The following is a 12934-nucleotide window of genomic DNA, read 5'->3' as shown; positions in this document are numbered from 1 at the left end:
CAACTCAACTACTCTACCATCGAGAAGGAGGCTCTGGCACTCGTCCTGGCGCTCCAATGTTTTGAGTGCTACCTTCATCCTGGTCCTCAAACTACGAAGGTCTTCACCGATCACAATCCTCTGGCCTTCCTTCACGCCATGAAGAACCGAAACCAACGCATTCTTAGGTGGGCCTTGTTAACTCAACCCTTCAACTTGGAAGTCCACCATATCAAGGGGGTGGACATCATCATCGCCGACGCCTTATCAAGATCTCCCGTCTCACCTCCTTCATGAGCCCATTACGGAGGTCTTAGGGGGGGGAGGAAATGTTACGTCCCCGCCCGTAACATACTCCACTACCATCACCTCCTCTGCTTGTTATCTCGTTCGTCACCTCTCTGCCTCCCCTTCCACGTCACCGTCTCATGAACCTTCCACGCTACCGTCTCATGAACCCTCCACGTCACCGTTTCATGAAGCCCCGCTACCGTCCCGAAGTTGGATTCACGCGGCCCCATTCGCCTCAACCGGAAGTGTTAAGCCAGCTCTTGGCTTTCTGGAAGTGAAGTCGAGGTCCAGGCCTCAACCAGTGAACACAACGCCTCTTGGGTCTACCGTGGGATCAACCATCACCCAGCACTTCACCACTGCGACACCGCATAAGTATCACTTCCCCTCGTCCCGTGTTTTCCACATTGCCTTAGGTATTAAGTTGGGTTCTTTATTGTTGTATTTATTACTGTGTTATATGTGTATGTCATTTTCCTGTGTTTCATGTTATATATGTGTATTTCATGTTTCATGTTATATCTGTGTGTCAGTTTCATTATGGGTTATTAAAATAGCTTTTTAAAGTGCCCCTTTGCATTTCCTCACCAGTTGAACCTGCAGTGTTTTTTTTTTATTGCTATTGTTCACCGGCTCCCTGATGCCAATCTTTCCAGTTTAACCGATGGACGTAACACTGGGTTGATAAGAAACACTAGAACTACCAGTAAAACCGCTCGGCTGGACAGTAAATCAAAACAATAAACTTAATAACTTTATATAGGCCTACAGAACCTACAGGAGGCCTGCTAATCAAACAAAGTTAAGCTTCATACAACCAAAACGCTTAACACTTGTCCCAGGGAGGTCAAAAAAAGTAAATGGTCCATACTTGGTACTTGTGACCAGAGTACACTGGTGTCAGGGATCAGTACAATTATATCTGTACATGTTTTAGTTATTTGTATCTATTCATTGTTAATAATTTTTCTTGGTTTAGAAGGGCAGGGAAATAGTGTCATGCACACACACGACTTGAGTGACCTAACACCACTTGCAGCACACCTGGCCAATCCCCTTATGACCTCTATTCCCTGTGCACCATTGAGGAACACAAGGGCAGGGTAGTGACCACCAGTCAGCTATGGAACCTCTACACAGAGTGAGTACGTAGTTTAACTCTTGCTAAACAACAACAACGTTCTCACAGATTATATCTGTTCTTATGTGAGCAAAAATAACGAAACCACCACCACCACCACCACCACCTCATGTAACACTTAAAAGGACAAGAAAAACAGAATTAAAACATTTTTTCTTCCTTTAATTATAAAAATAAATAGGTTGAATTTTCATTATTCTATATAAACGAAAAAAATTTGTTCATTTTCTACATATTTATTTAATTTTTTTCCATTAATTTGCTACATATTCATAATTTTTCATTCATTTACTACATACTCAATAAATTTTCATTAATTTTTCAAAACTTGGTTCCTTTTAATTATACATGAAAGCAATGAAATAATAATAAAAATAACAAAAATAATAACAATATTAATAACTGATTATTATTATTAATCTTATTAATAATAATTAGAATAATGATAATTATCATTAACATTATTATAAACAATAATACATTATTTTCCATACAACATTTTTACATTATTTTTTCAGTTTACAATCTTTAAAAAGGAGAAACAAAACAGAAAACGAAAAAAAAAAACACAATTATAATAAACAAACGAAAAATTAAACACTTTTCTTTTCCTCATAACCCACAACACACTTTTATCATTATTACAATTATTATTATTGTTATTATTATCATTAATATTATCATTATTATTTCAAGAAATGTTGGGCATTCCAGGGAGAGTTATAAGAGTTCAGGTGGGTATTTTTCATAGAATGTTTCACTCCTGACTGTCGCCTATGCCCCTCATCCAAGGGTGCTGTAGAATGCTTTCAAGGCTGGGCCGCTTGCTGGGACGTTTACAAAGACACCAGAGCACTAAATGTTTTACTGCTGCACCTAATTCAATATGAAATAACACATGGCCTGATATAATTTCCTCATCATGTTGAAATGGTATGTTCCCACACACCATATTGTATAGGAGTATTCCTAGAGACCAGACAGTCGCTGGGACGGCCTTATATTTTTGTAGAGTATCCACTCCGGCGGACAATAAACCCTGGTGCCATTCATATGTGTTTGGGTTTTGTCAGACAGGAAATCAGCTGAACCAAAATCAATGAGTTTCAGTATTATTTTTCCTTCATCATTTTGTGTAACTAGGATGTTTTCGTCTTTTATGTCTTTGTGAAAATGCCCGCACTGTGACAATTCCACACAATGTCCACAATCTGGGAGAGCAGAATGAGAGTGGGTTAGTGGATTTTATATTTGATTTTTGTAGTTTTGGAAGTAAGATACTTCAATTTATGTGTTTTTTGTTAAAATTTTGATGTAGGAAAGTGTTTAGTTAAGACATTGTTTAGTACCTGGAAGAGTTGTGAGAGAATGAGTGACTCAGTTTATGAGGGTTTATTGTAGGATTAAAGCATTTATTTTTTTTTTTTTTTTAAGTGTTAGAAAGTGTCTAGTTGAGTTAGATAAGTTTTTAGTACTGGGAGAGCAGTGGGAAAGAGACTGTGAGTGTCTCAAAGGGATTAAAATTGATTTATTCCCAGCTACCAAGAATATCTTTTTACCTGGAATGTTAACCAAAGGTAAGATCTATGTTTTAGTGCTGTCCCATTAAGGTGACAGGATTAAAATGTGCAGAGAGATGGAAGTAATGGATAATGCTGGAAAGTGGAGTGAGAAAGTGTTACAGTTGACTATGGTTAATGCAATGGATCAGTGGATGGAGGAGTCAACAAGGTACATGGGGGAAGAAGAACCATCGTTGCTTGACCTAGTAAAACCAGAGCCCCCTCCAATCATACAATACCTTAGTCCAATGGGGAGATGTGATAATGTGACATTAGAAATGGAATAAGTTACAGGGATGACTATAAAGGAGAGAAATCAAATTACGAAAGAGCGGATTGATCTATTTTGCTGATATCGAATGGAGAAATATTATGTACAGAAAGACAATACAAGGGAAATATGACATATTCTTACAGAAATATAAAGGAGTAAAAAAATTCTACCTATTTATAGAGGTAAGAAAAAAGTACATGCTTGGTACAATGCTAGATGCATACAAGCTAAAAAGGCAAGACAAAGCATGGAAGAAACTCATAAAACAGGGAAATGACTATAACAGATGGCAGTACAAAGATGCCAGAAATTAATATATTAGAGTAAGGAGAGAGGAAGAAATTTTGAGAAAGATGTGGTGAATAAAACCAAAGACGTAACCAAACTTTTCTAAACAGCAAAACAAAGAATAAGGAAACAATAAAAAAATAATTAAAGAAGGGAAGATATACCAAACAGAGAAGAAAATGTGTGAAATAATGAATGAGAGCTTCAAAACAGTGTTTACAGCAGATTTCACAGAACCTAATAGGACATGGCATTGCCAAGTATTACAGGAGACTAGAGTGCACAAAGAGGATATTGAAAGATTATTGGGCAAGTTGGATGTCAGAAAAGCAATGGGGCCAGATGGTGTATCAGGCTGGGTGTTAAGAGAATGTAAAAAGCAACTACTGGATCCAATTAGGGAAATAGTTACAAGTTCAAGAAATGAAGGGAAAGTCCCACTAGAATGGAAGAGGGCCAACATAATACCAATATTCAAAGGAGAAAAGGCAACTGAACCACTAAACTACTGACAAGTGTCTTGGGGAAGTTGTGTGAAATAATTATCAAAGAAAATGGGTTAAATTTCTAGAAGAGGAGCAAATTATATCGAACAGACAATTTGGGTTCAGGACAGAGTGGTCATGTGTATCAAACTTTTTAAGCTTCTACTTGAGTTATTGCAGGACTTGAAAACAGAGATGCATTGGTAAACACAGTATACCTGGATATTAAAAAGGCTTTTGATAAAATACCTCATGGAAGACTACTTTGGAAACTAGAGAACAAAGGAAGACTAGGAGGAACATTGCTTTTTTTTTATGTAAGGAGGAGGGCCAGCCAAGAAAAAAAAAAAAAATTATAGAAAAAGGCCCACTTGAGTGCTGGCTCTCTAAAAAGTATCAGCCAAAATTAGGGGAGGAAATGCCTTGATACCTCCCTCTTAAAAGAAAACAAGTCATAAGAAGTCAGAAATACAGATGCAGGTAGGGAGTTCCAGAGTTTACCAGTGAAAGGGATGAATGATTGAGAGTACTGGTTAACTCTTGCATTAGAGAGTTGGACAGAATAGGGATGAGAGGAAGAAGAAAGCCTTGTGTAGCGAGGCCGCAGGAGGAGGAGAGGCATGCAGTTAGCAAGATCAGTAGAACAGTTAGCATGAAAATAGCGATAAAAGATAGAAAGAGATGCAACATTCGGTGGTGAGAAAGAGGCTGAAGACAGTTAGTCAGAGAAGGGGAGTTGATGAGACGAAAAGCTTTTGATTCCACCCTATCTAGTAAAAGTGTGTGACTGGAAACCCCCAAACATGCAAAGAGTACTCCATACACGGGCGGATAAGGCCCTTATACACAGTAAGCAGTCGGAGGGGTGAGAAAAACTAGCGGAGACGCCTCAGAACACCTAACTTCATAGAAGCTGTTTTAGCAAGAGATGAGATGTGAAGTTTCCAGTTAAGAATATGAGCAAAGGACAGACCAAGGATATTCATTGTGGAAGAGGGAGACAGTTGAGTGTCAGTGAAGAAGAGGGGATAGTTGTCTGGAAGGTTGTGTCGAGTTGATAGATGGAGGAATTGAGTTTTAGAGGCATTGAAAACTACTAGATTTTCTCTGCCCTAATCAGAAATCTTAGAAAGATCGGAAGTCAGGCGTTCTGTGGCGTCCCTGCGTGATCTGTTGACTTCCTGAAGGGCTAGTTGTCTCTGAAAGGACGTGGAAAGATGTAGGGTGGTATCATCAGCGTAGGAGTGGATAAAGCAAGAAGTTTGGTTAAGAAGGTCATTAATGAATAATAGAAAGAGAGTGGGTGACAGGACAGAACCCTGAGAAACTCCTCTATTAACAGATTTAGAAGAACAGTGACCATCTACCACAGCAGCAATAGAGTGATCGGAAAGGCAACTTGAGATAAAGTTGCAGAGAGAAGGATAGAAGCTGTAGGGCAGTTTAGAAATCAAAGCTTTATGGCAGACTTTATCAAAAGTTTTTGATATGTCTAACGCTAAAGCAAAGGTTTCACCCAAATCTCAAAAAGAGGATGACCAAGACTCAGTAAGGAAAGCCAGAAGAGCACCAGTAGAACGACCTTGATGGAAGCCATACTGGCAATCAGACAGAAGATTGTGAAGTGACAGATGTTTGAGAATCTTCCTATTCAGGATAGATTAAAAAACTTTAGCCAAGCAAGAGCTGAATGTAGGCAAACTTCCAGCAGGAAGCAAAGGTAGACAAAGATAGACAAAACTGGAAAAGTTTGGCCAGGCAAGATGCAAGCACGAAAGCACAGTTTTTGAGAACAATAGGAGGGACCCATCAGGACCATAAGCCTTTCGAGGGTTTAGGCCAGCAAGGGCATGGAAAACATCATTACGAAGAATTTTAATTGTAGACATGAAATAGTCAGAGGGAGGAGGAGAGGGAGGGACAAGCCCAGAATCGTCCAAGGTGGAGTTGTGAGCAAAGGTTTGAGAGAAAAGTTCAGCTTTAGAGACAGAGATGGCAGTGGTGTCATCAGGATGAAATAAAGGAGGGAAAGATGAAGAAGTGAAGTTATTTGAGATGTTTTTGGTTAGATGCCAGAAGTCTCGAGGGAAGTTTGAGGTTGAAAGATTTTGACATTTTCTACTTATGAAGGAGTGTTTGGCAAGTTGAAGAACAGACTTGGCATGATTCTGGGCATAGATATAAAGTGCATGAAAGACACAAGTACCTTTTGTGGAACCTCTCTATCATGTATAGCATGAGAGCAGGCCGAGTTAAACCAAGGTTTAGAAGTTTAAGGTTGAGAAAGAGAATGAGGAATGTACGCCTCCATGCCAGACACTATCACCTCTGTTATGTGTTCAGCACAAAGAGATGGGTCTCTGACACGGAAGCAGTAATCATTCCAGAAAAAATCAGCATAATATCTCCTCAGGTCCCCCCAACTGGCAGAGGCAAAATGCCAGAGGCACCTTCACTTTGGGGGATCCTGTGGAGGGATTGGATGAATAGGAGAAAATACAGAAATGAGATTGTGATCAGAGGAGCCCAACAGAGATGAAAGGGTGACAGCATAAGCAGAAGGATTAGTGGTGAGGAAGAGATCAAGAATGTTGGGCATGTCTCCAAGACACTCAGGAATACAAGTAGGGTGTTGCACCAGTTGCTCTAGGTCAGGGGCGGGCAACCTCCGGCCCGTGGGCCACATCCGGCCCGCGAAGGCTTAGCGTCCGGCCCACCACCCTGCTAGGCTTTATTAATGCAATCCGGCCCGCGGACCTCCCACTAAAAGTAGAGAAGAAACTCTAATAAATTTTAAGTTTTTAAATGAATAAATTATACTATTGAATTACTTTACATTTCATTATTATTATTATTATTATGATTATTATTATTAGTAGTAGTAGTAGTTGTAGTAGTAGTCGTGTGTGCATACGTTTTCTTTTATTACTATAGTATTCCATGCATTTGTCTGAGATTTCGTTTTTCACTCCGGCCCGCGACCTCCTTCCAAGAGTCTCATCTGGCACTCACTCTAAAAAGGTTGCCTGCCCCTGCTCTAGGTCATGGAGGATAGCAAAGTTGAAGGTTAGTTCACCAGGATGGTCAGTGAAGGGAGATGAAAGCCAAAGCTGGTGGTGAACATTGGAATCTCCAAGAATGGATATCTCAGCAAAAGGGTAGAGGGACAGAATGTGCTCCACTTTAGAAGTTAAATAGTCGAAGAATTTACTATAGTCAGAAGAGTTAGGGGGAGAGATAAACAGCACAGATGAATTTAGTTTGAGAGTGACTGTTAAGTCGAAGCCAGATGGTGGAAAACTCGGAAGACTCAAGAGCATGGGCATGAGAGCAAGTTAAGTCGTTGCGTACATAGACGCAACATCCACCTTTGGAATGAAAATGAGAATAGAAAAAGTAGGAGGGGACAGTGAAGGGACTACTGTTTGTTGCCGCAGACAGCTGTGTTTCAGTGAGGAAAAGAAGATGAGGTTTAATAGAGGAAAGGTGATGTTCCACAGATTGAAAATTAGATCTAAGACCACAAATGTTGCAGAAGTTAATGTAGAAAAAGTTGAGGGAGGTGTCAAGGCATTTGGGGTTGTTATCAGGAAAGGCGTTTGACCTGGGGACATTTTTGGTCCCCTCCCCAGAAGGAGACTGAGGCATTGATTGGAGTTCCCATTTTTCTTTTAAATTTTTATTTTCAAGTGAAGGGTGTATGTGTAGTAAGTGCATGTAGTTTTGTGTGAAGAAGGAGGGCAGGCTGTGACTAGCCCCTTAGAGTTGTGAAACACAAAGGAAAATATTCAGCGAGATCACAACTAGCTTTAATGGAAGGTTCACAGCACCCCCTGAAAGTACTATTAGATCTCTCTGGGAGTAAGTTATTGCTTCAGTAGGTGTCTACTACCTCCTCCTGTAATGGACAAGAGATTATTTGAAAGATTAGGAAATGAGAACTGTGACTAGAGATACATACTCAACTTGGGGCAAAGTAACTAGCAGAGTGCCACAAGGGTCAATGTTAGCCCCCATTATGTTTCAGATTTATGTAAACGACATTCACACTGGGATAAAAAAGTTATACAAATTTATTTGCTGATGATGATGATGCAAAGCTGCTAAGAGTTATCAAAACCCGAGAGGACTGTCTGCTGTTGCAGGGAGATATAAACAAGATCTATGAATGGAGCAGGAATTGGAAATTAGAGTTTAATGCCAAGAAATGCCACACATTGGAACTAGGAAAGAGTAAGAGAAGACCAGTATGGAACTATTTGATAGGAGAGGAACAAATAATAAAGACTAAAGAGGAAAAAAATCTTGGAGTGATCATACAAGAAAATCTGAGCCCCAAAAAACACATAAGCAAGATATTCCAAATATCATATAAAATGTTGACTAATATAAGAGTGGCATTTCATTACATGGATAAATATATAATGAAAAAAATCATCACAAACATGATACGTCCAAGGCTGGAATATGCAGCAGTGGTATGGTCTCCGAGCTCTAAAATGGATATAAGAAAATTGGAAAGATTGCTACAAAGAAGGTGCCAGAATTAAAGGACCTAACATATGAAGAGCGACTAATGGAAATGGAACTGCCAACCTTACAAGATAGAAGAGAACATGGAGACCTAATAACAATGTACAAGACAGTCGATGGCATTGAAAAGAAAGACGAAGAAGACCTGGTGCTGTTGACAGAAGAAGATGGAAGGACAAGGGGACATGAAAAGAAGATCAGGATGAGGCAGTGTGTGAAAGGTGGAAAAATGGAATGCATTGGATAATGAAGTTGTTACAGCACATAATGTGCATAACTTTAAGGAAAAATGAGATAAATGGAGATATGGAGACAGGACACTATGAGCCCTGCTCAAACCCAGTACAATACAACTACTAAGCGTTTCAGCGAGTTTGAGGGCACATTTTTCTAGAATAACTTTGTAAGGAACACGCATATCATTATGAAATTTTGCCACAGTGTACTTGACACCCTCCCCTAATATCCCAATGTGTCAAAAATCGTAAACAGTATATAATAATGGCACTTCTTCCTATAAAAATAGGAGAAAGTCACTTATCCCTCACGAAGAAACGGACAAGTGGTGAGAAATGGTGACGTAGTACTATCTGTGACGTAGTAACAAGCTCCACCCACATAGTCCCTCCCCTTGCTCCTTCCCTCCCTCTCTTCCATCCCCCTCCCCATATTTCTCCTGCTCCCTTCCTCCCTCCCTTCCCTTCCCCTCTCTCTCTCTCTCTCTCTCTCTCTCTCTCTCTCTCTCTATGTCACCATTTCTCACCACTTGTCCGTTTCTTCATGAGGGATAAGTGACTTTCTCCTATTTTTATAGGGCTAAGTGCCATTATTATATACTGTTTATGATTCTTGACACATTGGGATAATAGGGGAGGGTGTCAAATACACTGTGGCAAAATTTCATAATGATATGCGTATTCCTTACAAAGTTATTCTAGAAAAACGTGCCCTCAAACTCTCTGAAACGCTTAGTAGGTAAATACAACTAGGTAAATACACACACACACACACACACACACACACACACACACACATTTCAAATCCCCATTTACAGCTGCAACATCGCCATCTTCACGAGAATCAGCACCCCCCGAACCACTAGCTCCCTAAAACTCGGGGACGTTTGGTTTTTCGCTCGCGCTAACTAAGAAAGTTTGGCGAGAAATGGACAAAATAGCCTCTATTTACATACTGATAACAATTGGAAATTCAAGAAACGAGTGAGTACAAATGGTGTTCTGCCCACAAGCAACTTTTTCTCTTTGCAATGCAGAAAACCAGAAGTCTCTAGATGCTATGGTTACCAAAATATCACAGGTTGAATGAGGTGATATAATCTGTGTACGTGGCCTTGCGTCTGATCAGCACCAGCAGCCTTGGCTACAGCGATAGAAAACGGGCCCCTTGTATCTCTCTCTCTCTCTCTCTCTCTCTCTCTCTCTCTCTCTCTGGTGATGGTGGTAGAATGTCCTCCCCCTCGTTGGTTGAACCTCCTATATCTGTATCAGAGCCAAGAACATCGCTATCTTCGCTTTCTATTATTGTAGAAACTGTTAATTCCAATGCCCTTTTGATACCACTCTCATTCAAAAGTTGTCTCCCCGCAACATGACATGAGACCCGAGGTGTAGAAGTAAGGCGCGGGAGAGGTGACGGAATCAGACACCGTGGAATCACTTTCACTCTCACCATCCATCGTGGAAGTTGGTGACACACTGACCTTAGACCTATAGCACATGTTTACTCCCGATGAGTGTTGTCAACTTACAAGCAAAGAAAACGGGAAGAAAATAGCCAAAATATACCCCAAAACGCCCAAACGTCGATCGACGTGCCCCGAGTCTTGCGTGATGAACGTCTATCGACATTCCCGAGTAGGAGGGGTTAGTGGAGGCCATGGTCATAGCAAAACTCGCTAAACAGCGAGGATGGGAGCACAAAAAGAGTTCACACGCTGGATTAATAGCTCAAGTGTCGAGCGGGAATGCCGGAGGCACTGTGGGACTAACGTCACAGCCAAATAGACACGTGATTGGCTCAGAGTGAGCAGGAGGCGGGACAATTGGCTCAGAGCGAGCGGGAGCCAGGACAGTGTAGTGTAGTACATTTGCTAAATATGAGTGAAAATCACTAAACTTGAGGGCTTGGCCTTTTTCCAGACACTCGCTAAATAAGGGTTTCATTAAGCTGGATTTCGCTAAATTCAGGGGCTTACTGTACTAGGAAATGACATGTAATGAGAATGGGTAAAAGTTATAGAAGGCCTATGTGGGAATTCAAAATAGGAGAATAGATTATAATGAAAAGTAGTATAGAAAAAGACCTGGGAGTGATTATATAAGACACCCTTACTCCAGAAAGACACATAAATGGATTATTTGCTTCAACATACAAGATACTAACTAACATCAGGGTGACATTTCATTACATGGAGTATGATAAAGAAAATTATAACTACTATGATAAAACCTAGACTAGAATATCCAGTAGTGGTGTGGTCACCATACAAGCAAAAAGATATCAAAAGAATAGAAAGAATCCAAAGGACCATTACAAAGATGGTGCCAGAAATTAAGGATTTTCCCTATGAAGAAAGATGGAAGGAAATGGAATTACCATCTTTAAAGGACAGATGGGAAAGAGGATATCTAATAATATTGTATAAGTTAGTAAACCATATGGAAAAGATAGATAGACAAGACTTGGTATCAATGACAGAGGATGGAGGTAAGCAAGATGATCAAGAAAAGTCAGTTTGAGAAACATTAAAAAGTTTAGTTTCCCACGCAAGACAGTGGATATTTGGACTGGATTGAGTGAAGAGATTGTAGCAGCAGAATGTGGGCACAAATTTGAGGAAAAGTTGGAAGTTGGATAAATATAGAAATGGAGACAGGTCACTATGAGCCCCGCTCAAACCCTGTAATATACAACTAGATAAACACACACAGGTACAGGATGTAACTCGAGGGACTGTGGCCTCGCTGTTCCGGTGTGTGGAATGTGGTATAGTCTCAGTCCTACCTGAAGATCGATCAGTATGAGCTCTGAGTTCTTTCTGATGGGATAAGGTTGGCTGGGTAACCAGCAGACAACCATGGTGACTAACACACCCACACACTCACTAAACACCAAAACCTTTCCACTCTCTCTCTCTCTCTCTCTCTCTCTCTCTCTCTCTCTCTCTCTCTATCTCTCACCTGCTTGAACAATAGCCGAGCTTCAGTCTCTGGGATTGTCGTCCTCTCTCCAATGTAGTCATACAAATCTTTGCAAGGTTCTGGGCGCTCAAGCACCAGGTAGAAACACTCACCGGTGTCCAAACAGTGTAAAAGCTTTATCACGTGTTCTATGTGGGAGACTCTTAACAGCATTGTCACTTCTCTTGGAACTAGCCGCCCATTCATCTGAGAGAGAGAGAGAGAGAGAGAGAGAGAGAGAGAGAGAGAGAGAGAGAGAGAGAGAGAGAGAGAGAGAGAGAGAGAGAGAGAGAGAGAGAGAGAGAGAGAGAGAGTAAAATGTGATTTTTAATGCTAAAATTCATTTCTTCACTTACCTGTTTTTCATACAAAAAACTAGCAATTCCACTGTCACTTACTTTCATCCGCCAAGATTACAAAAATTTCCGCCTGGTGCTATGCCTGCCAGCGCGGTGCCCGGCACTGCCGATGGGATCGGCTGCACTGCCCCTCAGTTAATTTTCATGAGCATTGAAAAAGACTGGGGGAGGAAGGGAGGACACCTGTTTTTGTATGAAAAACAAGTAAGTGAAGAAATTAATTTTAGCATTAAAAATTACATTTCTATCACAGACACCTGTTTTTCATATAAAAAAAACTAGCAGACTCCAACATTTAAGGAGGTGGGAGTAGACAGGAAGAAGCAGACGTAAAGGGTGAAATAATTGTTCGTTGTGGAGACACTAACCCGTGGTAGAGGTTGACGTGGAGAAGAGGGTGCTGGAGAATGCAACCAGGTGCATGGGAGTACTCCATGACCCATGTGCCTCAAGAATTAGAGCCCAGATGACCAGTGGTGAGTGTCCTAGGAGTGTGCCTATGCCTATGATTGGAGGGGGGAGCTGAGGAGAGCCCATCCCAGCTACTGACCCTCTACCCCCTGGCTGAAGGTACCAGGACTGTACAAACAACTCACCAAGTGCCACCCTGAGCAGACTTCCAAGGTCTGTGCATGGCCAGGCGAAGGAGTTAGTCAATCACATGTCCAGTAGTGACCACTGGACCCAAGGCAAAGATATCTCCCTCCTGTCTTACTATTTCCCAGAGATAAGGGTCAGCGAAGACCAAAGGCGTCCTCCAGCAGGCCGCCCTCAAGATAGTGGGAAAAGAGCAGTTCCTCCACAGGAGCATAGAGGTAGCAA

At 41.0% G+C, this 12934-nt stretch overlaps 1 protein-coding gene across 1 annotated transcript in view; it reads right to left on the bottom strand.

Annotated features, from left to right (window-relative positions):
- Positions 1-1663: 1663 nt before the first annotated feature.
- LOC123500565 (serine/threonine-protein kinase pim-1-like) overlaps positions 1664-12934 on the bottom strand; it is a 49227-nt gene continuing 37956 nt past the window's right edge. Inside the window, 4 exon segments of the mRNA XM_045249255.1 lie at positions 1664-2419; positions 2422-2583; positions 2586-2622; positions 11754-11960. Of these exon segments, the coding sequence (XP_045105190.1) occupies positions 2169-2419; positions 2422-2583; positions 2586-2622; positions 11754-11960 (657 nt within the window). The 3' untranslated portion in view covers positions 1664-2168.

Source organism: Portunus trituberculatus, unplaced genomic scaffold (assembly GCF_017591435.1).
Source record: "Portunus trituberculatus isolate SZX2019 unplaced genomic scaffold, ASM1759143v1 PGA_scaffold_410__1_contigs__length_386818, whole genome shotgun sequence".
NCBI lineage: Eukaryota > Metazoa > Arthropoda > Malacostraca > Decapoda > Portunidae > Portunus > Portunus trituberculatus.
This window is presented reverse-complemented; position numbering and strand designations above follow the sequence as displayed.